Source organism: Bos taurus, chromosome 12 (genome assembly GCF_002263795.3).
Source record: "Bos taurus isolate L1 Dominette 01449 registration number 42190680 breed Hereford chromosome 12, ARS-UCD2.0, whole genome shotgun sequence".
NCBI lineage: Eukaryota > Metazoa > Chordata > Mammalia > Artiodactyla > Bovidae > Bos > Bos taurus.
Window position 1 is genome coordinate 77,218,692 of NC_037339.1, and position 27,802 is coordinate 77,246,493.

The 27,802-nt window shown below is 44.0% G+C and overlaps 2 protein-coding genes across 10 annotated transcripts in view; both read right to left on the reverse strand.

Annotated features, from left to right (window-relative positions):
- The window catches only part of GGACT (gamma-glutamylamine cyclotransferase), a 49,370-nt gene extending 42,558 nt beyond the window's left edge, over nucleotides 1–6,812 (reverse strand). For 5 of the 8 annotated variants that reach the window (XM_024999850.2, XM_024999845.2, XM_059892023.1 and 2 more), the window contains exons 1-2: nucleotides 6,724–6,812; nucleotides 1,554–1,718 (exon numbers count right to left, since the gene is read on the reverse strand). The gene's annotated coding sequence lies outside the window, so the exon portion shown is untranslated. Of the gene's footprint in view, nucleotides 1–1,553; nucleotides 1,719–5,727 lie in introns of all 8 variants that reach the window. The other 3 variants (XM_024999846.2, XM_024999848.2, XM_059892021.1) reach the window with 2 other exon arrangements.
- A 7,983-nt stretch (nucleotides 6,813–14,795) lies between these two features.
- Nucleotides 14,796–27,802, reverse strand: part of TMTC4 (transmembrane O-mannosyltransferase targeting cadherins 4) — a 58,876-nt gene continuing 45,869 nt past the window's right edge. The window contains exons 15-18 of one of the 2 annotated variants that reach the window (XM_024999944.2): nucleotides 23,431–23,545; nucleotides 22,307–22,419; nucleotides 20,533–20,602; nucleotides 14,796–18,670 (exon numbers count right to left, since the gene is read on the reverse strand). In XM_024999944.2, the coding sequence (XP_024855712.1) occupies nucleotides 18,522–18,670; nucleotides 20,533–20,602; nucleotides 22,307–22,419; nucleotides 23,431–23,545 (447 nt within the window). In that variant the 3' untranslated portion in view covers nucleotides 14,796–18,521. The remainder of the gene's footprint in view (nucleotides 18,671–20,532; nucleotides 20,603–22,306; nucleotides 22,420–23,430; nucleotides 23,546–27,802) is intronic. The other variant, NM_001105629.1, reaches the window with a different exon arrangement.

Consider the following 27,802-nt stretch of genomic DNA (forward strand, 5'->3'; position numbering starts at 1 on the left):
GTCCAGGCAATAGTACTGGAGTGGATTGCCATTTCCTTCTCCAGGGGATCTTCCCAACCCAGGGCTTGAACCTAGGTCTCCCACATTGTAGACAGACGCTTTACCATCTGAGCCACCAGGGAAGTCCACGAAAGGGTACTTGCGATTAAAAGACGTGGCGTCCACGCCTCACGTCTCCACTCAAAAGTATCCCCCCCACCCCCCGGAAACTCTCCCAACCCTAGACCCTGCTTAACCATGCCAGACGAGGCCAGGACCCCACTCCAGGCATTCTCTTAGCACCTGTTCCTCTCAGCTTAGGCCTGGCTTGACTGAATTCTTTCCTTCAGAATCTACACTTATCAAGTGTTGACTAAATGCTAGTTCAGTTCAGATCAGTCACTCAGTCGTGGCCAACTTTTCGCGACCCCATGGACTGCAGCACACCAGGCCTCCCTGTCCATCACCAACTCCTGGAGCTTACTCAAACTCATGTCCATTGAGTCGGTGATGCCATCCAACCATCTCATCCTCTGTCGTCCCCTTCTCCTCCTGCCTTCAAACCTTCCCAGCATCAGGGTCTTTTCCAATGAGTCAGCTCTTCGCATCAGGTGGCCAAAGTACTGGAGTTTTGGAGCACCACACAAAGGAATTTTTGTGGGTTCTCTCATTCAAGCCTCCCCAAAACCTAGCAGGTAGACGCGATTATTATCCTCCATCTTTTAAATTAAGAAGTGCAAAATCACCCAGCCAGTATGTGAAGCCAGGCAGTCTAACACAGGAGGTGGTGCCCTTAACCATGCCATTAGCGTCTGCCTCTGACATGAGAAATGTGAATTCCAACATCTTCTGCCTTTATTAACAAAATACCCGCAGTATTCAGCACACAGTAGATAATTAATAGTTGCTGAACATGAACAAATAGGACAAAATGGCTTTTCTACCTACTATTCTTTTTATTTAAGAAAAGTTTTTCATTTTGGGAAGTCAAAGATATACAGAAGTCATGATATGATGGCCCCCAAAATACCCATCTCCCAACATCAAAACTTGTCAACGTAGGGCCCATCTTAAAGGCCAACATTTAATCAAGTTAATATTATACTAGCTGGTAGAAAGAGTATTATTTTTTAGAATCATATGTACCTAGTTTTCATCATATGCTTATTAATCTGTGTTAACAGATTTTTTTTTTTAAGAGCTTAAAATGGGCAAGTATTTCTTCATGAGACATAAAACAGGAATACTGTAAAGGGGAGATTGACATTTTTTCCCCTTTGTAAAATTAAATTTTTCCTCAGAGCATAAATACAAAGTTTTAAAAAATGGGGAAACAGTTGTAACATATTTGACAAAAGATTAGCATCCTCAATGTATACAGAGTTCTTACAAATCAGTAAGAAAAAGACCAATGGCACATTATCTAGGGAAAAAAAGGTTTCAACAGATTCACCACTATTCCTAAAAGACAAAAAGACAGGCCTTCCAACTGACGCCCTCTGTCAACACACTGTCTCTGGTGCTTTACAGTTTAGAACAGCAAACACTCCCGAAAAGAGCAAAACAACTCTCACCTGTAAGCTTCTTTCTTCAAACCCACGGAGCCTTAGAATCCTGCATCAGAGGGAGCCTGAAGAGTGTCTAACCTCGGAATCCTTCCAAACAGGATGCAGGACAAGTAGTCCCACCTCACAGTGGGACCAGAAGTCCATGGACCAGGTGTCCGGTTCTCAGTCCTGCTGGGGGTGAGATGAAGAGGAAGGTGAGTGAAGAAAGCGGAGTGTTTAAGAGATGAAGGCTTAAAGGCTAAAGCCCCTTGGACGGCATCTCAGACCCTGGGTGTGTGGCTCGGAAGGAAGGGACTGCCATTCAGTGGAAAAACATGACCCAAGGGGCCAAAGGATGCCTAGAACAGAGGCAAGCTCGCACTGGTGTAGCAGAGGGGCCCAAAGTTCTCAACTTTGAGAAACAGCAGCTATAGCCTCTCCTTCAACTAAGGAAAACAAGAATGGAGTGTATCTTCAGCCATCAGGGTAAGATTATTTTAGGAATACTGAGTTTCCCAGACGTGGATTTGAGTCTTTAGAAAAAGATTTTTTTTTTTTGATGTGGACCATTTCTAAAGTCTTTATTGAATTTTTACAATATTGCTTCTGTTTTATGTCTTGGTTTTTTGGCTATAAGGCATGAGGGATCTTATCTCCCTGGCCAGGAATCAAACCCTCATCCCCCTGCATTGAACAAAATCTTAACCACTGAACTGCCAGGGAAATCCCCTCGAATCTTTTGAAAGTGAAAGTTGCTCAGTCGTGTCCCACTCTTTGCGACCCCATGGAATATACAGTCTATGGAATTCTCCAGGCCAGAATACTGGAGTGAGTAGCCTTTTCCTTCTCCAGAGGATCTTTCCAACCCAGGGATCAAACCTGGGTCTCCCGCATTGCAGGACGATTCTTTACCAGCTGAGACACAAAAGAAGCCCAAGAATACTGGAGTGGGTAGCCTATCCCTTCTCCAGGAGATCTTCCCAACCCAGGAATTAAACCGGGATCTCCTGCATTGCAGGTGGCTGCTTTACCAACTGAGCTATGAGGAAAGCTCAAATCTTTTAAAGTCCTAAATTAAGAACAACAACAAAAAAAAAATTCAGGGACTTCCCTGGCAGTCCAAGGAAGATGGCACACTTCCAATGCAGGGGGCGCAGGTTCCATCTCTGGTCAGGGAACTAAGAGTCCGTATACTGCATGGTATGGCCAACAAATAAAATAGTGACTCGTTCAACAGTTAGAAAAAACATTCAAACCACATCTGAAGCATACTTGCCGTACATGGTGACTCTGACTCTAATTAAGCCTTTAGATCTACCTTGCAGTTTATGCAGACACAGTAGATAGAGGAATAAGCTAAACCACACTCTATGCAAAGCTGAATAAACCCAGAATGAGAGCCTTCCAGAGCCAACCAGGCGATACCAGTAAACCATGGCATTAAAGAAACCCACAGGACTGCTTCAGACCAGAGTCAGCAAACCACGGCCCTCAGATAACTCCCACCTGCAGGCGGAGTTTAAAACAAAAACCTTTGGAAACAATTTTCCTAGAACACAGCCATGCTCGTTCACATATCATCCATGGTTGAGTCTTTAGAGCAACACAGCTGAGTAGCTGCAACGGAGACCACATGGCCTGGGAAGCCTTAAAGAGTTAGTAACTAGCCCTTTTCATTGTCCGTCAACCCCCTGTCCTGGACTGAGAGACAACAGACACGCAGCAAAACACCTTGTGTGGCCCATTTTGAGTCACACGAGCCAAGAGTAAAAGTGCATTTCCGAGGCAATCAGGGAAATCTGTGGACTGGGTTCCAGAAAACATTAAGGAATTATTGTCACTTTGATAAAGAGATAACAATGGTATTATGGTTATACAAGAAAAATGCCTTTTTGGAGGTACAGACCACACTATCTGGGCCTCCCGGGTGGCTCAGTGGTTAAGAATCAGCCCGCCAGTGCAGGAGACCCGGGTTCGATCCCTCGGTTGGGAAGATCCCCCTGGAGAAGGGAACAGCAACCCATACCAGGATTAATGCCTGGGAAATTCCACGGACAGAGGAGCCTGGCAGGCCATAGTCCATGGGGTCGCAAAAAAGTCAGGCATGACTTAGCCATAACTAAACAAAAGCAACTACCCTAGACAGGGGTGAAATATGTTATCTGCAATTTAAATTTATGAAAGTGAAAGAGGAGAGTGAAAAAGTTGGCTTAAAGCTCAACATTCAGAAAATGAAGATCATGGCATCCGGTCCCATCACTTCATGGGAAATAGATGGGGAAACAGTGGAAACAGTGTCAGACTTTATTTTTTGGGGCTCCAAAATCACTGCAGATGGTGACTGCAGCCATGAAATTAAAAGATGCTTACTCCTTGGAAGGAAAGTTATAACCAGCCTAGATAGCATATTCAAAGGCAAAGACATTACTTTGCCAACAAAGGTCCGTCTAGTCAAGGCTATGGTTTTTCCTGTGGTCATGTATGGATGTGAGAGTTGGACTGTGAAGAAGGGTGAGTGCCAAAGAATTGATGCTTTTGAACTGTGGTGTTGGAGAAGACTCTTGAGAGTCCCTTGGACTGCAAGGAGATCCAACCAGTCCATTCTGAAGGAGATCAGCCCTGGGATTTCTTTGGAACGAATGATGCTAAAGCTGAAACTCCAATACTTTGGCCACCTCATGCGAAGAGTTGACTCATTGGAAAAGACTCTGATGCTGGGAGGGACTGGGGGCAGGAGGAGAAGGGGACGACAGAGGATGAGATGGCTGGATGGCATCTCTGACTCGATGGATGTGAGTCTGAGTGAACTCCGGGAGTTGGTGATGGACAGGGAGGCCTGGTGTGCTGCGATTCATGGGGTGGCAAAGAGTCGGACATGACTGAGCAACTGATCTGAACTGAACAAAAGGATAAGCAGATACAGCCAAAAAAAAAAAAACAAAACACAGAAATTGTTTTAATCAATTGTTAAATCTAGTTGATGGAAATATGGAAGTTCATTACACCATTCCCTTCCCTTTTAAATTTGCTTTAATAAAAAGCAAATAAAAAATCAGAGCTCTGATCAAAAACTAGAGTTTATCTCCAGAGGGCCTTTCTCTCTAGGCAGGCCTCCAGTCCCACCGTCCTTACAGAGTTTCATCCCTATTTCTCCAACATGGTTACAAGATCCCCTGGAGCAGGAAATGGCAACCCACTCCAGTATTCTTGCCTGGAGAATCCCATGGACTGAGGAGCCTGGTAGTCTACAGTCCATGGAATCACAAAGAGTGGGACACCACTAAGCCTGCACGCACACAGGCAGTGTGCCACCAGGAATGCTGGTCCCCATTCCACTCCTCTGCCTGTAAAAATTCTACCCTGGGTCCAAGGTGAAGCCTCACTATGACCTCCCCCAGTCCTCTGGCAGGTATTCATTTCCCAGTGCTCTAACTGCCCTTGGGCACTTACTTCATCCTCCAGAAATGTTAGCTATTTACCATGTCTATTACCTTGTGATGTCATACAAACCCGAGACTTCTACTAACTGTAAATCAGTTGCAGGGGGTATATTATGGGGGCATAATAACACCTTCCACATTGTAATCTCTGCCTACTCTCCGCCTAGCTCTCAGATCCGATCTGGGCAAGGTCGTCTTGCCCCGAGCAGTTTTACTGACCAGAGAGAGCTTCAATTAAAGAACGAATTCCTGTTACACAAGATGCCGACCCTGTTTAACCAACACTCTCTTCATAAAATCTCTAATCTGAGCGTTACCTCTTGGATGAAGAAGGTCCTAGAAAAGAGTAAGATGGCTTGAATTTTGTCCTCCTGTCGTCACCTTCCTTGGGACCGTCCGTCTGCAAACAATGCCGCACTAATCTCCATGCCCACTGGTGCCCTAGCCCCTTGGAAAGGCCCAGCGGACTTGAGCACATAGCCCTCAAGTACAGAGCCTTGACTCCACCTGCAAGAGCTGACCCAGACTGGAACTTTCAAGATCTTACTACATAAAATAAGAGGGCAATGAACAGATCATTTTAAAAACTTAATACCACGTTCTATCTTTGCTCTATTCTTCTTCCCACAATCGGCTACCTAAGGTCAGCGTGAATAACCACCTTCTCTAGGTCTAGTGCTAATAGTCAGGACTCTGGTTTGCAAGGTCAGCCAGTCCAAAACACTTCTGTACAAAGGTCCACCAATTAGAAATTAATTTACCTTTGCAAACTCAGCTTTTGAAACACAAATGCTCTCTACCCAGGCAGTCTGCTTATTCAGGAACTTCTGGTTTCTCCAGGGAGTCGTTTTAGGAAAAACAAGGCATTTGGGGAAAATGTGGGCAACCTGCAGGGGTCTCTTATTAGCATTTCAATAAATTGAGTGAGACCAGGGAGAACAGTCTTCGGTTACAGGAAAAAGTACATAAAAACGTGTGTGTGAGACCTACACTTTATATTGGTCAAATCCAACTGATTTAGAGAGACCTTTTAGTTTTTAATCCAAGATTTCTCCCTGGGACATTAAGCAAAATTAATATCCTGCTTTAAGAAGACGTGGCTCCAAGTCTCATTTTCTTATCAGTTCAATATTAACAGCCTGGAGTCAGGTGTGTTTTTTTTTAAAAAATCGTGCACCAATAAACTTAATTATTAAAAAAAAAAAATCGTGCACCTCTTTAGCGTTACCAGTGCGGCTGCGGTGTTCTCTTTGGCCAACAGAGTGAAAGCTCAATAAGCATATTTCCTAATCAAGGCAGTAAAAGAGATTTCTTCAAAAACAGCGGTGTCACTAACAACTCCAAAGAAGCCCTAACTCAGAAACTGACAAGTGCCAGACGTTCTCTTTTCTTTTGCAGCTTTCTGGTCTCCTCGCAAACAGGGATCTCTAAAGTTAAAAACAGAAGCATCAGAGCGGGAGATCCTTTTCAAGGGGACCCTTCTGATGGGTCATCACGTCTTCCTTGGGAAGAGGAGGAGTCTACACCTGGGTAACTGGCCGAGGCGTCCGCGTCGCGCGGGCCCGGGCCCCGCCCTTCCAGCCGCTCCCGCAGGCGTCGCGTCCCGCCACGGCCGCGGCTCTGTCCCCGCCCTCCGTCCCCGGCTCGCGCGGGCCCCGGATACGCGCCGGCGTGCGACGCCCCCAGGCCCCGGGGCCCCCTCGCGGCGGGGGCGGGGACGAACAGGGGCCCGGCTCGGCCCGCGCCCGGCGACTCACCTGCCTCGGAGCGCGGCGCCCTTCGGGGAGAGCCGGACCGAGCGACCGAGCGGAAATCCCGGCCGGCCGTGGCTGGGGCGGCCGCCCCCGGGAGGCCGCCCCCGAGGGCGCCCCCTGGAGGCGGGACGCGGTACCCGCCCGCCCGCGAGGGCCGCGCGCACACCTGAGCACGCGCCGGAGCCCGGAGGGCGCACACCCGGGGCTTCTCTACCGATGCGTGAGCTCTAAGGCGGCCCGCCTGGGCGTCCACGGTCAGCCTTGAGTCCATGTTGGACCCAGACTCGCCTGGGAACACACACACACAGCCTCGAGTCCTTGTTGAACTCAGATCCATCTGGACACACACACAGACTCACCTGAACACACACACACACACACACACGCTCTAAGGTAGCCCGCCTGGGCGTCCAGGATCAGTCTTGAGTCCATATTGGACCCAGACCCACCTGGACACACACACACACACATACACACTCACACTCACAGAAATGAGCCCACGAATCCTGTAGGACAGATGGACAAGGTGATGACCAAGGCCACACTCCAGCAGCCACACTCCACTCGGCACTGATACTGGATACAGATAATCGTGTAACCTTGATACTGCCACTATTTACCAATTCTCCATTTTCACTTAAAACTGTGGTTAGAGGAGTTCGTGCTTAGTCACTTGAGTCATGTCCGACTCTTTACGACCCTATGGACGGTAGCCCACCAGGCTCCGCGGTCCATGGGATTCTCCAGGCAAGAATACTGGAGTGGGTTGCCATGCCCTCCTCCAGGGGATCACCACTTACCATCTCTTCCCTGGATCCCAGGACTAAATTTGAGCCCCAGCAATGAGAGGAGTGAAGACTTTTTTTTTTTTTTCTTTCTAGACTTTGTTATTCTGGGCTTAAGCAATGCTACTCTGGGGACCTGGGTGAAAAGACTGGCAGAGAGATTGAGGGGAGCCATTTCTGCCCCCACCCCAAAGACCAATGCGTAAGTACTAGTTGTTGGACTAGAAATAATCCCCCTTACTCATTTTCTGCCTTTCCACTCTCTCATGTATGGGGTTGGACCCATGTGGTTTTTACAATCTGGTTTCTACCCAAACATTTCCAATAATGCTGATGTGGTTGTGTTTTGAACAGATGTGCAATTCCTAAAGAAATCTAAAAGATCAGATTCATAAACCATAATTTTCACAGAGTTCTTTCTTGTGTGGGGAAGTCCATAATTAAATTTAAATTTATATTAATATAAAAAAGCCACATCTAATGTATATTTTAACATACCATTTTTAAAGAGTAGCTGTAATCATCTTAATTTTTCTCTTCCAAAAGGAAGAGAAATTCCATTTTTATTAATTTTTTGAAGGAGGAAGGTCATGTCAGCAAAAGAAAGTGTGAGGGAAATAAATGAATAAATAATTCCGCTGATAAAGGAAGATTAAAGACGGTAAGGAGGTGAGTGTTAAATTGCATTTATTGCCAGATAAGGCTGGGAGAGTCTGATCCAATATAGATTAGGCTCTGTGGGATGAGATATTCAGTTTAACTGTCAAAAAAATCACCCACAGAAAAATAATTTATAATAGTAATTTTCAAAATGTGGTCCCAGATGGGGCACCATGAGCAGCACCTGGAAATTCAGAAATGTAAACTCGAAGCCCACACCCCAAGCCTTCTGAATAACCAACTCTGGGGGTGATACCCAGCGAAATGAAATGCATTTTAACAAGTGCCTCTTTTTTTATATAATGATCATTTATTTTTCCCCCAGTTTTATTTTATAATTGTCTCACAGCATTATGAAAGTTTAAGGTAATTTGCATAATGATTAAATCAGCATAATGATTTGACTTATAGACATCATGAAATGATTATCACAAGTTTAGTGAACATCCATCATCTTCAGTTCAGTTCAGTTGCTCAGTCATGTCCGACTCTTTGCAACCGCATGGACTGCATGCAGCACTCCAGGCCTCCCTGTCCATCACCAATTCCCAGAGCCCACTTAAACTCACGTCCATCGAGTCAGTGATGCCATCCAACCATCTCATTCTCTGTCGTCCCCTTCTCCTCCTGCCTTCAATCTTCCCCAGCATCAGGGTCTTTTCCAATGAGTCAGTTCTTCACATCAGGTGGACGAAGTATTGGAGTTTCAGCTTCAACATCAGTCCTTCCAATGAACACTCAGGACTGATCTCCTTTAGGATGGACTGGTTGGATCTCCTTGCAGTCCAAGGGACTCTCAAGAGTCTTTTCCAACACCACAGTTCAAAAGCATCAATTCTTCGGCGCTCAGCTTTCTTTATAGTACAACTCTCACATCCATACATGACTACTGAAAAAACTATAGTGTTGAGTAGACAGACCTTTGCTGGCAAAGTAACGTCTCTGCTTTTTAATATGCTGTCTAGGTTGGTCATAACTTTTCTTCCAAGGAGCAAGTGTCTTAATTTCATGGCTGCAGTCACCATCTGCAGTGATTTTGGAGCCCCCAAAAATAAAGTCTGTCACTATTTCCACTGTTTCCCCATCTATTGGCCATGAAGTGATGGGACCGGATGCCATGATGTTAGTTTTCTGAATGTTGAGTTTTAAGCCAGCTTTTTCACTCTCTTCTTTCACTTTCATCATCTTTCACTTTCCATCATCTTATATAAATATAAAATTAAAGAAATAGAAATAGAAAAAAATTTTTGTGTGGTGAGAACTCTTAGGATATACTTCATAATTTTCCTACAGGAGTATTAATTATATTTATTATCTTGTACGTCACACCCCTAGTACTTGTTTATCTTACAACTTTAAGTTTTCAGTACCTTCATCTAATTCCCCCACCTGCCCTGATGTAACCACAAATTTGATCCATTTTTTGTCTTTGTTTTTGAAGTGTAACTGACCTACAATACGTTAGAGAAACTACAACATTATGTTAGAAAAATCAGTTTCTCAAGGAAACTGATTGATCAACTCAGACAAGTCTTGGCTTCATTTTTGGGTTGGTGCGTTACACCAGAGCCCTTAGCAAGCCAACTGCTCTAGTGGGTTTAATAACTTGAGTTGACTCACAGAGGCTGTCAGTTGCCTGCAAATGGTACAGGTGAGTCCTTTGCTGGAAATGATTCAGCCCACTCTCAGCTGTTTTTCTGTTCATTCTGGTCTGATGCTCTGCCGTCCACAGTCTCCCATACCCTCCAGACTCAGGGTCAAGCAGCTGGCCAACTGCTACGCCCCAGGTTCAAAGCTCAACAAACGCTTTATCAACTCAAAGGATATAAACTGTCAAATCGTCTTTTACTGGAATTTAGTTTGGTCAGTTTGTTTTCTAAATACCAGCAGGTAATTGCCAAACTCTGTTTTCCAGACTTTGGTGTTAGAAAGTGAAAGTGAAGTCGTGTGCAACTCTTTGTGATCCCGTGGACTGTAGCCTACCAGGCTCCTTCATCCATGGGATTTTCCAGGCAAGAATACTGGAGTGGGTTACCATTTCCTTCTCCAGGGGATCTTCCCAACCCAGGGATCGAACCCAGGTCTCCTGCATTGCAGGCAGACACTTTACCCTCTGAGCCACCAGGGAAGTTGGTGTTAGAGGCTAATATATATTTGACTCAATGCACAGACACTTCGTATTATGCAAAAGGGGCCCACCTCATTTCCTTCTGACCCCTCCCCCACATCTCCAGCATTGCAAGTACCACACAGTAGATGGGAAAATATACTCTTCATCTCTTGATAAGATAATTTTAATGTGAAATAAGCAACAGAACCTGGGTGCTATGTACAGAGCTTGAAGTCTAACTGAATAACACTATAAAATCAACTGAAATGTTATCAAATCATTCTAGTAAATTATTACAAATAATTGTCTTTGACCCTAAATATCCTGTATCCTAAATCCAGGCCACCATTTGTTTTGTAAGCTAAGAATGAGATCTACACACCCTCAGAGCCCTGAGATGACTCACCAAACAAAGACGCAGTCAGGAGGTTTGGGGGAGGGAGAGGTTAGGTGGAATTTAAAGGTAATTGTGTTTTCACAGGCTGAAGGCAAAACAGAGCTGTGTGCCAGGGGTCAACATTAGGTCTGTGTTGTGGCCCAAGTGTGGATTGGAAAGGAATTTCCAGACATGAGGCAGAATGGGCTCAAGGGCGAGCCAAACCCTTTTTCGGGCTAGTAGCCAATTTCTAGAAGGCAATGGCAACCCACTCCAGTACTCTTGCCTGGAAAATCCAATGGACGGAGGAGCCTGGTAGGCTGCAGTCTATGGGGTTGCTAGGAGTTGGACATGACTGAGCGACTTCACTTTCACTTTTCGCTTTTATGCATTGGAGAAGGAAATGGCAACCCACTCCAGTATTCTTGCCTGGAGAATCCCAGGGACGGGGGAGCCTGGTTGGCTGCCATCTGTGGGGTCGCACAGAGTCGGACACAACTGAATCGACTTAGCAGCAGCAGCAGCCAATTTCTACAGCCTCAAGACAGAAAATTCCTACTAGAATGGGGGCATTAGGTGATAGGTTAGGATGCTATAGGGTGGGTAATAGGGTGGGTATTTTACCTAATACGGGGTCAAGTAACTGGACGGTTTGATCAGAGGCTCATGGCAACAGTTGCTATGGGGCTTGGTCAGTTTCAGAGATTTTCATCCTGTGTCCTTGGTACAGGGCTCCACAGTCTGGGCAGCAGAACCAACTGCTGGATCAGGGTCCTACAAACTTGGAGACTAAAAGTTATAAGAGATGTGAATAGGTGTGTCCAGAAGCGCTTTCCATGAAGTTCTGCACGTGGGTTGGAAAGTGAGGGTGCTTGTTCATGTTGAAATGACTTGGACTGTCCAAGTACAGTGTGATGTTTCATTCTTCCTAATGATTTAAAACAGCAACATTTCTGATAGCACTTTTCCAGAAGAAGGTTTCTCCATATATAATAAAGCAGCAGTCACCCTTAGAAGTGGGTTCCTTGACACATTACAACTTCAGCATTTCTACCGGAAAAAATGTGATTTTCTCTTCACTCCCCACTGCCTTCATCTGTGCTATGTCAACCTGATGAATGGCAGAGCAGAAATGTCCTTTTTCAGTCTAAGGGACTTTTTAACCATATCAGAATATATCAGAACTAGAAAGCTTCAAAATATTTTATTTCCACGAGAGTGTTGGAATTTCAAACATTCTTACATTACACAACAGATTTTTATGAGGATTTATATAAGCACCCAGGTCACTTTTATAATTTTTTATAGTGGACTTCTATATAAGAGTTAAGTTTTATATTTTAAAGGTAAGCATCTATGAATATTTGAAGAACACTAGTTTAGTCCAACCCTCTCATTTCATGGAAGAAAAACTAATAACAAAAGCAACCACCACCATCACCACCACCACCAGCATTATTTTTATTAGAAGCAACTGAGGCATGCAGTAATTAAATGACTCATTTCAGAGTCCTGGTAACTAATGGCCGGATGGGAAGGGTTCACGTCTAATTGAACTGTTGAAGCTTAAAAAGATGACTTACACCAGTGAAGCTGGCCATAGGATAGCTCTCACACTCCTGGTCTCTGTTCTTTGCATGGTACCACCTTGTTTGCTGAGGTCTGCAGATTCCTAGACCAGTACTATAAAAGCTGTCATCTCTACCCATTATCAGAAAGTTCTAGAAATGAGCAGTTTTGAAAATTTTTGAGACAAGTCTCAAGTCTACTCGTCAAAATTAATGCTGTTGAAATTAACTGCTGAAACAAAACTTTTTTAAGTAGTTTTTTTTTTTTAAGTTTATTTTTGATGTGGACCACTTTTAAAATCTTTATTGACTTTGTTTCAACATTGCTTTTGTTTGTTTGGCCACGAGTCATGTGGGATCTTAGTTCTCTGACCAGGGAAGGTGAAGTCTTATCCACTGGACTGCCAGAGAAGTCCCTGAAACTGGTTTTAAATGATAGGTAAAACTGAATTTAAATCTACAGGGAATGCATTTTCTCAAACACTTATCACCAGTAGGAAGCAGAAAGCTTTATTGGCTTCAGAAAAATGCCACATATTTAAAAACAAAATGACTGGAAACGCAGGACACTCAAGATGGTTTTGATAAACCGTGTTAACAGGTTTCAAGAACTCACAGAACTAATCAGACTTAGAACACAGGCGATAAGACTATAAACCTGAGATTGTTTCTGGGTGACTTAAGGTCTTGAGGATAAAAACCTCAAGTGAGAGTTAGCTCTCCTTCAGTTACTTATTGAGTATTATTATGTGCCAAGCATGGGTTTAGGGCTTTATATATGTTTTCTTATTTAAACTTTCCAATAAGTCTGTGAAAAAGGTAGTATTATCCACCATTTTAAGGGCTTTCCTGGTGGCTCATTTGGTAAAGAATCCATCTGCAATGCAGGAGACTTGGGCTCGATCCCTGGGTCAGGGAAGATCCCCTGGAAAAGAAAATGGCAACCCACTCTAGTACTCTTGTCTGGGAAATCCCATGGACAGGGAAGCCTGGAGGGTTATAGTCCATGGGGTCACAGAAGAGTTGGACACAACTTAGTGACTAAACCACCACCGTCCACCATTTTATGGATGAGGTTCTGAGTTACTTGCTGGATTGGATTTCTAAGGCGGCCAGGAAGTGCCACACACTGGGTGGCTTGAAGGTGGATTCTTTACCAAATGAGCCACCTGGGAAGTCCTTAAATTGGTGGATAATACTACCTTTTTCACAGACTTATTGAAAAGTTTGAATGAGAAAACGTATATAAAGCCCTAGATCCATGCTTGGCACATAATAATATTCAAGATCAAACCTGGGTGTTCCCCATTGCAGGCAGATTCTTTACTGTCTGAGCCAGCAGGGAAGCCCCAAAAGTGAAAGTGAAAGTCACTCAGTCGTGTCTGACTCTTTGCGACCCCATGGGATATACAGTCCTTGGAATTCTCCAGGCCAGAATACTGGACAGTCTGTGTGCCGTGACAGACAGTTGCTCAGTTGTGTCTGAGTCTTTGCAACCCCATGGAATAGTCCATGGAATTCTCTAGGCCAGAATACTGGAGTGGGTAGCCTTTCCCTCCTCCAGGGGATCTTCCCAACCCAGGGATCAAACCCGGGTCTCCCTCATTGCAGGTGGATTCTTCACCAGTTGAGCCACCACAGAAGTCCCTAAATAACATTAATGTGGGATTTACCTGGTGGCCCAGCAGCTAAGACTCAGCACTCCCAATGCAGGGGGCCTGGGTTCCACCCTTGGTCAGGGAACTAGATCCCACATGCCATAACTAAGACCCAGTGCAGCCAAATAAGTAAACAAATACAAATAAATATTTAACTAACAGAAATGTTGTTCTGGAGGCCAGGAGTCTGAAGTCCAGGTGTGGGTGGGGCCATACTCCTCTGCAGGCTCTAGTGGGAGGATCCATCCTTGTCTCTCCCAGCTTCTGGTGACTCCTGGCATTCCTTGACTTCACTCCAGTCTCTGCCTCCATCCTAGGCACAGCCTTCTTTGCTCTATGTATCTTCTCTTTGTTTTAAAAGATACCAACCATTGGATTCAGGGCCCACCCTAAATCCAGGATGATTTCCTCTCAAGATCCTTCACTAATTTTATCTGTAAGACCTGATTTCCAAATACAGTCACCTTCTGAAATTTTGGGTGGTTATGAATTTTAGCAGGGGACACTAGTCGACACTCCCTACACTTGCCTAAGGTCTGTGAGGTTCCAACTTGGGTGTAACACAGATTTTCCTTTCACACTCAAGTATTCTGCCCCCAAAGGCCAACTATTTCTAGATGACCACCGAGAGAGCCGTACGGCATACAGAGTTTCCTAAAGACTTAAAAGCTTGCTTCGGAAGAGCCTGCATTGCACACCCCATCGTTCAGCCAACAATCCAAGCCTCCTGAGTTCTTTTCACTCAGCATTACTCTGGAACATCACCCCACAGCCTCTTCCCCACCTTTTGGGCAGAGCAATTTAGCGACTACTTTCCATTACCCGACTTTCCCATATGGTGTCTCTTTACCACCAAGGCACCTTATCACAGCTATATTATAAACTCATCCACGGCTCTCTTGAAGAAAGATGAATCTGTGATGTCACACGTTCCTTTATTTACAAATAAAAGTTATTTCAAATGATGCAGTAATTTACAAAGGAGAGCCCCGAAGGGGCCCCTGCAAGGGGCGGGGGGGGCTGGTAACAATGCTCAGTCCCTGATGTCCACAACAGCAAGCCCAACCTGCGCACACAGCAAGGGTTGAAGTAACCTGGATTGTAAGCTCCACAGGGCAGGAATCACCTGTGATCATTCATCATATCCTCAGCAGCTAGCACACTGCCAGTGCACAGTCTGTGCTCAAGAAGATATTTGGAAAAAGATAATAGCATAAAAGTCGTATGAGGGACCCTTGTGATGGGGCTCTTCTGTATCTTGCTGTTGTTCAGTTGCTCAGTTGTCTGACTCTGAAACCCCATGGACTGCAGCACACCAGGCTTCCGTGTCCTACACTCTCCCGGAGCTTGCTCAAACTCATGTCCACTGAGTCAGTGATGCCATCCAACCATCTAGTCCTCTGTTGTCCCCTTCTCTTGCTGTTAAGCTTTCCCAGCCTCAGAGTCTTTTCCAATGAGTCAGCTCTTCACATCAGGTGGCCCAAGTATTGGAGCTTCAGTGTCGGTCCTTCCAATGAATATTCAGGATTGATTTCCTTTAGGATTGACTGGCTTGATCTCCTTGCAGCCCAGGGGACTCTACTTGACTATAGTGACCTCACAAATCTACCGTGATAAAATCACAGAGCTGTCCCCTCCACTAAAAAGTTCTCCACTGATCTTTCATCTAGTGATTTTATTCACTGCTGATCTTTGCCTCAATCAATTAATTCACTGGGGACAAAAAAAAAAAAAAAAAGAATGGTTTTCTAATTGCCATTCTTTCAACATTTATTAGCTTCAATTAGTCAATAGAGAAAAATATTTTCCCCCACCAGCTATGGCTATTTGGTAACCATGCAGTCATGACAGATAGGTCAGACCTGTCTGTTGAGAAACCTATACCTTTCTCCAAAAGTCTAGTCTATCATTTAAGGCAAGTACTGAGTCGAGCACCTCATTACTGGGAGGGAGGTCTTATTATGCCCACATTACAGATGGGAAACTGGAGTTGAAGCAATGCTAAATGACTTGCCTATGACATCAAAGCCCTAGAGCCAACTGTAGGTTTTTTCACCTCAAAGTCCAATAGGTGTGAATATGAACATACATGTCCAGTGCTTTACTGTGGGGCTTGGTCTATTCTGTGAGATTTTAACTCAGTCATCTGAAATAAAATGTACGGACCATGCTTAAGCAATGTGATAGAATCAGAAACCCAAAGAGCCCTGTGAGGGCACAGTGGGTTACATCTACATGGTGCGGGCCTTAAGAAATAAATGTAACACTGCGTTTTATGGGGAAGAGATATACAGAGAAATAAAAAATAGCCCCGAACTATCTTCCGAGGCTTTGTGATGTTTACTATCAGGGATGTGAAGAATTATTTGGACTCTTATTTCCCAAACTGGCAACGATCCCTATGTTTGTTCTGATACCACCCCCACCCCCAACTGAATCCCATACCATGATTGAGTAATACAAACACAAGTTTAAGAAAAATATCAAAAACGAGGGGGAACTGGGAGTCAGATCTCCACTTTAGTCTTGTTAGAAGGGAAACCTAAGAAATGAAGAAGGTGGCTGCCTTAAGAAGGAAAAAAGGAGGACGAAAAGATGAACAGCATGGCCCACTTCCAAAATCTGCCGTGATTAAAGGCTCCGTGAAATGTCAATCAGGCGAATGACTGTTTTCTCTGGGCTGAAGGCAGCTGTGATGGAAATCCTGAGATGGAGCAGTGAGAGCTATGGGGGTTCATTCTGCAGGCAGGGCGTCTTGATTTGACACAAGTTTTAGTATCAGTACCGAAAAAAAAAAAAAAAAAATCACAAACAGGCTGTTATAAGAAATGGTTTTCCTTTACTCTCAAAAGACAAGCACTGTTTTAAAGAAAGAAGTTAAAAAAAAAATCAACAAGCATATAGTACATCCATTATCTCCCAAGCTAAGCACTATAGGAACTTAATGAACGATAAAGCAGCTCCTGCTCCTAAGAGCTCTATAAACTGTTATTGTTGTTTGGGGACCATTTCTGAAAGGTTTGAAACAGCATTTTCTCTTCTGAGGACCTCAGCCGTCAGAGGTTACAATTACTGATTCACAACTCTACGCTGGTTGGCCTCGGACCCCATCCCCCACAAGCCAGTGTAGACAATCAGCTCATCTCAATGTGAGAGCTACTCAGCCCGTTTGTTGAACCTGGATGACTCTATTAATCGGTGCCTAAAACCAAACAGTGGAGGAGGAAACAGCAACCCACTCCAGTATTCTTGCCTGGGAAAGCCCATGGACAGAGGAGCCTGGTGGGTTACAGTCCACGGGGTCGCAAAAGAGTCGGACACGACTTAGTGACTGAACAACAACAAAAACCAAATAGAAGCCATATTCTAGAAAGAATGAATTGGTCACTTGGATTTCAGTTTAAGGAAAGAAGACAAAGAGTCAAATATTGGGTTGCCCAAAATGTTTATTTGAGTTTTTCCATAACATCTTAAGGAAAAACCCAAACAAACATTTGGCCAACCGAGCAACTTGAAAATCATCTATTGAGCAGGCAAATGACACTTTTATACTGGTTTGTGTAATAATTTTACTGCATAAGAAATTACACAGATTGCATAAATCATTAGGTCAACAGCAAATACAGAAGAATCAAACAAAATGAATATGATTATTCTGACCCAATAAAACAGGATAAATAATCCAATTCTTAAAAAGATCACAAACTCCTCAAATGTGGTTCCTTTTGAGAGGAAGTTTACCTCTTGCGTTTTTTGGATATGACTGTGGTTCTATAAAGCTAAATGGAAAACGGCTTTCCAGCTAAACATATAAAAACGCAACTTACATAGATGTGTAGCCCTCTTAATACTGGATATAACAAAAATAAAGACATTAGGCTGCCTGTTTTTGTCTAAAGCACAGCTTGAATTTTCTATTAAGAGTGACAGTTTATGTCGAATACTACACAATTTTGCATGCTACAAATAGCACAAGTTGAAGAATCCAAAAAATATTGGAGGAGTGAATTTCTTCCTATGGAAAAAGTGTAAATATACTAGATGTTAAAATTTCCACTCTTCATTCAATTATTTGCCCTGTTCAAAACATGAAAATACAAATAAATATTTCCTTACAAATGAAGTACCTAGCATATTATTTGGAAAAAAAATTAAAAAACCAAAAATCTTAATTTACTCATCATTAAATAAAAATTCTAATATACAGACACATTAGATATTTATATAAATGTAGGAGTCAGTTTGTCATTTTCTGTTCACAGTCAATGTTTAATAGCGTGAGTCTCTATACAACACGACTCATTCCAAATGCAGGTTTAATTCTGCTGTAAGTCCCTCAAGATAATTTTTTTCTCTTTTTCTTTTTCATTAAAAAAGACTTTACCCTTGGAATTTCAGAAGTTATGTTTGAATTGTCTGAAAAAATACAATTTCAATGCAAAAACCACATCAAGCATTCAAGAGTAAATTGCTGGTGCTATAATCTTTTTGCATGTCTTTGTTTCCACAGGAAAAAAAAACAATAAAGTAAACAACATGTAAGGACTTTAAATGGTTAAATGCAAGCACGAGATATGAACAATCTGCCTCATGCACACACACACACACACACACACACAAACTCAAAAAATGAAGGAAAAAGGATCAGACGTTTTTCTTTTGCATTTGTTCCAGCTTTCTTCTTAGAAGACCATAATTTTCCTTAGTTCCCGATGCTGTCGGGTCAAGCCGCAGAGAGATCTCATAGTGTTTTTTGGCCAAGTCTAGATGGCCCCAACGATGATAGAGCACAGCTGAAATAGCAAGAGATCAATTTCATTGGAAAGGCTTCTGAATAACTTGTGGTATTCCCAACCACTTGCACAAAGAAACAGAACCTCTGCAAGCAGTTTCCCAAAACCATTGTTTAAAACAGTACTGTTTGTACTGCCAACTTTATTTATTGTAATCGTACTCCTTGGTGATCGTCCGTTTAACCATTCCCAGTTACTCCCGGGGTTCTGAACCATCTCCCAACAGCAACATCGTTACAGAAAGAAGTAAAAGAAGAGTTCCCTAAGTTTGGTGATGCTGCCCTGAAATTTCCTGGAAGCCGGGCTGGATAGGGCTGGGCTGCCACACTGCTCAGCACAAAGCCACCACGTAGAAGACCAGCTGTTTGTTTGTTTGTTTGAATAATTTTTATTTATTCATTTTTGGCTGTGCTGGGTCCTAGAGGCTTCAAGGGTTTTCCTCTAGTTACAGTAAGCGGGGGCTACTCTTGGGGCTTCCCTGATGGCTCAGAGGTTAAAGCATCTGCCTCCAATGTGGGAGACCTGGGTTCGATCCGTGGGTCGGGAAGATCCCCTGGAGAAGGAAATGGTAACCCACTCCAGTACTCTTGCCTGGAGAATCCCATGGCAGAGAAGCCTGGTAGGCTACAGTCCATGGGGTCGCAAAGAGTCGGACACGACTGAGCAACTCCACTCACTCGCTCTGGTGCAGTGCATGGGCATCTCATTGCTGTGGCTTCTGTTGTTGCAGAGCACGGGATCCAGGGCACCTGGGCTCAGTAATCATGGGCACACGGGCTTAGCTGCTCTGCAGCATGTGGGATCTTCCGGGACCAGGGATCAAGCCCCTGTCTCCTGCTTTGGCAGGTGGATTCTTTCCCACTGAGCCACGAGGGACGCCCCAAGACCAGCTGTTTAATAAAGATTCCCTTACACCTTTTGGCAACATTATAGCTTGTTTGTTGCCAGCTGGAATTCAGGGCTCTCACATCAAGACCTGACTATAAAGTGATAGTAAAATAAATCTACTTATTAGAATAGTAAGCCTCTGATGATTGTAATGATTTTCTAAGTAAAATGAACTTTCGATGTGAGCAGTACAGCAACCACTCATGCTTCATCACTTTTTTGCAAAGAGAAGCTACAGAATCTATAGGGAAGAGATTTGGTAGAAAAAATATTCACATGACTGAGCCTTCCAAACATCAACAAGCCTTGTTCTAAAAGTCTGAATTACCGGGACTTCCCTGGTGGCCCAGTGGTTAAGGATCTGCCTTGCAGTGCAGCCACATGCCTCGGGGAAACCAAGCCTGCATGCTACCTCTAGAGAGAAACAATTAAGACTCAATGCAGCCAAATAACTATTTTTAAAAAAAAATCTGAATTACTGAGATATAAAAATAGAAGAAAGGAATTCTAGGGAATAGATCACTGTAAATGCATTCTTAGCCAAGACAGAGAACATGCGAATGCAAGGAAGACCAGGTTAGAAGGAGGTCCACTGCAGAAAGGGCAGGCACACACAGGTCAGACTGCAAACTCCCAAAGCACTTCTCAGTTCACCAAGGCCAACACAGGCTAGATGTGAACAATAACTCTCCCAAGCGACTTTACAAGAACGTACCTACTTCACTAAGTGGAAGTGGCTCCGTCGTGTCTGACTCTCTTCGACCCCATGCGCTCTACAGTCCCTGGAATTCTCCAGGCCAGAACACTGGAGTGGGTAGCCTTTCCCTTCTCCAGGGGATCTTCCCAACCCAGGGATGGAACCCAGGTCTCCCACATCACAGGTGGATTCTTTATCAGCTGAGCCACCAGGGAAGCCCAATTTTACTAAGATTATATAGAATTTCCGTATGTTTCAAGTTGAAAATTTTGCTTACCCAAATTGCCATGGTAACTTGCTGTATTTGGATGAGCTTTAATTGCTTTGAGGAACAAAGCTTCGGATTCCTAGAAGATGAAACATACACAAGATAAGGTACGCAGTGCAAAGGTCTCACGCACAGTTTTATTGCCTATGGTTTTCAACTTTGAACGTGCTCTTTCTGTTCCACCAAATCCTCCTTCCAACACTGAGGAGGCCCGGGGGTCCACACCGCGTTGCGAAGAGGCTGGGAAAGGTGACCCACCGCAGGGTGTGACGGAGCAAAGGTGACAGCAGGAGTCAGGACAGTGGCCGGAAAGAGGATGAATGTGCTAAGGACTCTGCCAGGACAGTGGCCAGAAAGAGGATGAATGTGCTAAGGACTCTGCCACCGGCCTCCCGGACGTGGCGGGGATCCTGCCACACCAAGCAAGCAGCTAGTTCAGGGTGCAGGGGAGGATGAACAAAGGTCAAGGCAGGAAAGCACTGGGCTCTGACAACACCTGTGGAAGGGTCACTTCCGGTCAGCATCCGTGAACTCATTTCCAGGATTCTCCAGGTTAGGAGGTGGGGTCTGGGTAACCTCCCCGAAGAACCCACAACCCCCTGGGGAACCCAGAAGCAGCCCAGTCAGTTGGAGAAAATGAGCAGAGAGAATGGGGGAGAAACAGCTACAACTGGGTCCCCTCTGCACAGGCAGACTTGCAAAAAATAAACACGATACCCCTTAAAAGGTTATCGGTCAGCAAAATCTAGAAATTCAAAAGTGTATACTGAAGCTATGAAACTCCCTGAGTATTCACCTCAAAAAGGAGAGAAATGCATGAAATATCTTCCTGCGGTGTCGTTACAGAAAATTATACTGACAATGCTATCTCTGCGGTTCATGGGGTCGCAAAGAGTCGGACACGACTGAGCGACTGCACTGAACTGAATGCTATCTCATGAGCTGGAGAGAAGTAAACAACAGGGGACAAATGGGAATTAATCAGTGCTTCTAGGCCTAGTGCGATCAAAATCACATACGGTCCCTGATTCGGGAAGGAAGTACTCCTCTCATGAAAGGACTAAGACGCTGCTTCTAAAAGTGTGTTTTCTGTAACATCTGTGTTAGGAGGCCAGGATGCTGGTTAAAAATGCCTATTTGCTGACTTTACCCAACTGAGTCATGGGGAAGAATAAGCATTTGTAATCTCACAGGCTCCCTCGGTGGTTCTGACACACAGAATTAAAATCTGAGATCAGCGTCATTGGGAACGGAGTCCCCTTCAGTACACAGGGAGTTATGTGCCTTGTGATTCACGGTCTACTGGCCTATCCTGGGAGAACAGCCACATACAGCTGAACCAGTTTTCATTGGTTAGAAACTTCTAGGGCTTTGCAGGCCATCTGTAACTTCCTGCAGGTGAGGAGAAACCTGGAAGCAGGAAGAACCAATCCTATCTGGCCTTGGACCAGTGTTCTTTCTGTGCAAAGACCACCAGCCCCACTGCCAGGACAGCATCACAGCTCTGTGCTGGGGAGGGGTTTGGGGAGTCCGCCGGGACTCTGGGCCTTTCCTCCCCTCCCGCGTCTGAGGAACAGCGATGACGACCAGAAGGCACGTGGAGTTGGGGCCACAGAGTCACCTCTTGGGCAGCTTCTCCAGGATGCAGACGGACCAAGCCATGCTGGTATGCGGCTAGCACGGCTCGGGCGCGTTCTCGACTTAACTAGGCAAAAGTTACGTTTATGGTTCCTGTCAGCTGCTGGCATTCAGTGCAAGAAATCACGGCCTGGGGTCCACACACCTTGTATTTCTGGGACTTCCCCAGCACGTTTGCCAAGGAGAACATCAGAGAGTGATCATTAGGTATTAATTCCAGTGCCTCTCTGCCAACAGCTTCAGCTTGGGCTAAATTACCTATGAGCGAAAAATGGAAAACTTAAAAACACGTTTGCGCTGTAGCAGTTTTAGTCTAATTAAAGGCTTTTGTGCATTATATACAATTATGAGTAAGCTTTGTGATAAAATAAATGTGGAACATGTAACACACACACAACACAAACACACACTCACACAACACACACACACACAACCTACCAGCTGCAAAGCCATGATAGTCCAGCACAATTTTGATATAATATACTAACAGTTTTGGTTTAAATTCTGTCACAGCATGTAAAATCTAATTTTAATTTCCCTCCAGATACCAGGTCTACCCAAATAGGAGCAAACAAGCCTGCAGAATAAGAATATCCCAGCAACCCTTTAATAACTAATATTTATAGTATTGAAGCTCACATTCTAACTTCCTTTAGAAACAAGTGCATTTCTCTCTCCACACTGTACAGATGGCTGACTAGCTTTAAATTCTGCCAAATGAAAACTATCATTTCTTATGGGATGGTTAGATTTTTTTAAACTGGGGAACAGAGAAACTTCCAACTGATTCAGTCTCCCACATGCTAAGAAAACCAGATCATCAAGTTTATTATCACTGTATCAAAAACAAGGATCTCTGAGGGTGGGTTTGAGGGCATCTCCTTTGGGTATCATCCATGAACTTTAGAGCATGGACTTAGCACCGTCCGTTTCCTAAGCCTGAAAGGCATCCTTACTTGTTTCTGGGAACCTCCGGCATCCTAGATGAGGCCCGTTGTCACATGACAGGCTCGAGATGAAACGAGACGTCAGCGCACATTGGCCCCATTACTCAACACCACCTCTAAGCAAAGGGTCACTTTCCCAAACATTCACATTCCAGTATGTCAAAGGAAACTCCATGTTCTAGATTTTATATTTGCCATGCAAAATACTGAACCCTATTTTCATGTAAAAAAAACTCGAACATACTATTAAAACACAATCATCTCTATTCCTTAATTATCCAGTGGTGCGGTACTGGGGACCGACTGAATCACTACTCCGCACCTGTGTTATCGAGGAGTATGATCATGTTATTCCAGGCCAGGCTGTGCTCTGGCTTCAGCACGGTAGCGTTTCTCCACGCGTTCAGTGCATCCACGTGACGATTCAGATCTGCGTACTGAAAAGAAAGCACGGACTCCTGGCAATCAATCAATATTCCAATTCTCTCTTGCTTTCTCTTTCCAAGATCTAACCAACCCAAACCAAACCAAACGTGCATGTATCGAGCTTCCAAATTTTCATATTAACTCATTTAATTCTCCAAACAATCTCAGGGATGAAGAGAACTATTTCCATTTCACAGATGAAGTAAACTGAGGCACACAAAGAGGAAGTAACTTGCCCAAAGTTCCACATCTAGATATGGGAGAGCAGGGAATGGGACCAGATGGTTTAGCTCCTCAGCCTACAACCTTGTAACTACAACCCATAACTTAGTGATTCTAGGTGTCAGATTATGTTGCATACTACTGAGGAGAGGTAAGGAAAAAAACGAAATCATTAGTATTTTTCTAGAAAGACTTCATATAGTCTAGGTATTATTTAAGGTATTATTTTAAATGGCAAACAAAACATTCAATGTGATTAAGCTCCATGTGTCAAGCTCACCTTGTGAAAAATGGTCTTCCTGCCTCTATCTAAGCTTCCTATGAAACTGTGAGTATACCAGACATACTTTATGAACTCGCTGGAAAAGTCTTAAGCAAGAACATGAATCCCTTTGTCAATCTGGAGCCTGTGTGCCTCCCTCAGGAAGGAGAGAATGATATACTGCTGTCTTTTGAGAGAGAATGCTAACATTGATAACAGAATATAAAATGGCTAGTTCTCAATTTACATAGTTAATAAAAGCACGCGGAGGGAGAAAGTGATGGGAGTTTTTAGCAGGTGACCTTCTGGCCCTCTCTGAAAGTGACAGTTGCTCAGTCATGTCCCACTCTTTGAGACCCCAAGGACTATACAGTCCATGGAAGTCTCCAGGCCAGAATACTGGAGTGGGTAGCCATTGCCTTCTCCAGGGCATCTTCCCAATCCAGGGTTCAAACCCAGGTCTCCCACATTGCAGGCAGATTCTTTGCCTGGCCCTCTAATTCAGTTCAAATGCACATCTCAACTGAATGGACATGGTTCCTTTAACTGCAAACCAAGTGCATGTGATGACAATTAATCAGAATTTAAGGCTCTTTCCTTATTTACTATCAAGTCTGTCTTTTCCTTAAACAACAGAAACACTGTGACTTGCCCTGTGACCCACACGGCAAATAGGTGACATATTATGCCAGAAAAAGAAATGTTGAATGAATTACAGAAATATCTGTCAATATCCATTTGCTAAAGATGGTGTTGAAATCTCCCATGAGACTCATAACTCTAGTTAACCCGGGTCACCTGCATTGTAGGCAGATGCTTTACCATCTGAGCCACCAGGGAAGTCAATTATATCAACATTTAATTTTCTCTTTATATTTGATATTCCATTGATTTCTCAGCCAATTCTCTCCAGCAAGTAACATGCATTTGAGTCACATGGACAAGACTCATAATGACATTCTTTCTAAAGCACTCAGGAAAACCAGCATAACTTTGTTACATGAACATTCTTTATGTATTTTATTATTTATTACTATTTATTAAAGAGTAACACCTGACTGAACCAGATAACATTTACTCTTATTTTGCCTTGAACTGGCTCACACAGTAGAAAATCTGCCTGTAATGCAGGACACCCAGTTTTGATCCCTGGGTCAGGAAGATCCCCTGGAGAAGGGAATGGCAACCCACTCCAGTATTCTTGTGTTGAAAATCCTGTGCACAGAGGAGCCTGGTGGGCTATATAGTCCATGGGGTCACAAAGAGTGGACGCGATTGAGCGACTAACACTTTTACACACTTGCCTTTTACAGCATCTATACAAAGTGAACATGCATTTTAAGTGAAACAAAGAAAAATGGTGATTTAACAAGAACTACTCATCCAGAAAGTAAACAGGTAAATAAGCATTCTTTTCCTAATACGTCTTTGCTTAGCTTTCTATGCTCTGCAAACTACATTTCCCAGGTTGCTTTGCTACGTGGCTCCTCCCACTTAAGTCTCTGCCAATAGGAGTCACAACTGATGATCAGCTGGTTGGACAAGGAGTAGCCCTGTCCCCCATTCTTGCTTTCTCCTTCCTTATTATCCTTGGCAGCATCTCTACAGTGGTCATGTCCCCTCCTCCACAGTCCCAGGGCTGGACTGTGGTTGTTCTATCACCATCTCAGTCTTCAGTTCAGTTCAGTCGCTCAGTTGTGTCTGCCTCTTTTCGACCCCATGGACTGCAGCACGCCAGGCCTCCCTGTCCATCATCAACTCCCAGAGTTTACTCAAACTCATGTCCATTGAGTCAGTGATGCATCCAACCGTCTCATCCTCTGTTGTCCCCTTCTCCTCCTGTCCTCAGTCTTTCCCAGCATCAGGGTCTTTTCAAATGAGTCAGCTCTTCACATCAGGTGGACGAAGTATTGGAGTTTCAGCTTCAACATCAGTCCCTCCAATGAACACCCAGGGCTGATCTCCTTCAGAATCGACTGGTTGGATCTCCTTGCAGTCCAAGGGACTCTCAAGAGTCTTCTCCAACACCACAGTTCAAAAGCATCAATTCTTCGGCTCTCCGCTTTCTTTATAGACCAACTCTCACATCTCACATCTCAGTCTTCAGGTGATGGTAATTCCTGAGATGTGCTGCCTTCCATGAGCTCTTAAATTCTGGGGGCACCACCTCATCCCGCTTGTCCCCCTAACCCCACACAGTTTCCTTTTACTCCCCGAATTAATATCATTTTTCCACAAGTGTTTTTCCAACAACTGTATAACCTGTTCCTTGTACTGACTCTTCTCTAACATACTTAGCATGGTTTGGTTTTCCTGAATGGATCCTGACTGATACAGTCAGTCCTTGCACAATGAACTGTGTCCAGTCACCATTACCATAGTTCTCTGATATCAGTGATGTGTCCCAAATAAGGGCTTCCCTGGTGACTCAGACTGTAAAGAATCTGCCTGCAATGCAGGAGACCAGGGTCCCAAATACTCCAGCTCCTCCCCATTTCCTATGTCACATGAGAACTGCATTATATTCCCTTCTTATCTAGATCCAGACATCAAAATACATTTCTGTCTCCCACTACTAAAGAGTGACTAAGGAGGATTTTTTTTTCCAAACAGAAACTCAACGTTAAGTCCCTATTATTTGCTAATATATAAATATACTGGTTGAGCTTTTAAAAATTAAGCTCTTAATGCTTTTAAGCTGTCAAGCAGGCAAAAGCTAGATAATTAAACCACAATAGAGGACAAAACCTTTAAATAAGCAAGAACAGTTGGCAGGAGAGAATGCAAGAAGATTACTTCGTGGTAGCACAATTAGTAAACAATACACAGCGAGTGGCAGAAGGTCTCCATACAGTTAAGACTACAGACGATCTTCTGCGTGAGAGTGGGGATGAGTTGCAGGGCCTGGAGCACATCGCTAGAATCCTCTAGTTTATATTCTATCTTCCTTTCTTTGAACGTTAACTTGGCTCATTTACCATAAATTCTCAGTTTTGCAAACCCCAAGGAATTGCAGCAACTGGCAGCTACTGCAGGAAGGAAGAAGACTGCTAAGTATTAGAGCTTTAAAGTATTAACCCAGGACTCCAGGCAGATACACTCACTTCACAAACAATAATGAGAAAAAAGAGCTGCCTCCAAAAAAGAGGAACAAAAAGGAATCAAAGAAGAATTGAGTGGGGGCTGGGGGAGCGATGGACTGGGAGTTTGGAACTAGCATATATAAACTATTATACAGAGAGTGGATGAGCAACAAGGTCCTATTGTACCACACAGGGAACCATATTCAATATTCTGTAATAAGCCACAGTGGGGAAAACAAAGAAGGATTCATGTGGATCTCAAGAATACTATATCAATGCAAGTCCTGGTGCAGACACAGTAAACAGTAATCTCTGCCATAACCACCAAGGCAGGTATTTGGATAATAGCCAACTTGCTTCCAGACCTCCTTCTCACTTCATGAGCTTTGTAAGAATCTACCCTGCATTATATGTGACTGGATTTTCTGGTCTCTACTGATATCATTACAGAGAAGTTGTACTGTCTCTCCTCTCTCCAAGAAAACGATACAGAAGACCAGATTATTTGTGTGTGTGTGTGTGTGTGTGAGTGTGTGTATGAGTGTGTGAGTGTGTGTGTGTGTGTGTGTGTGTGTTGGCTGCTCAGTTGTGTCTGACTCTTTGCAACCCAAGTACTGTAGCCTACCAGGGTTCTCTGTCCATGGAATTTTTCAGGCAAGAATACTGGAGTGGGTTAGTAACCAAAATTTCCATTAAATAAT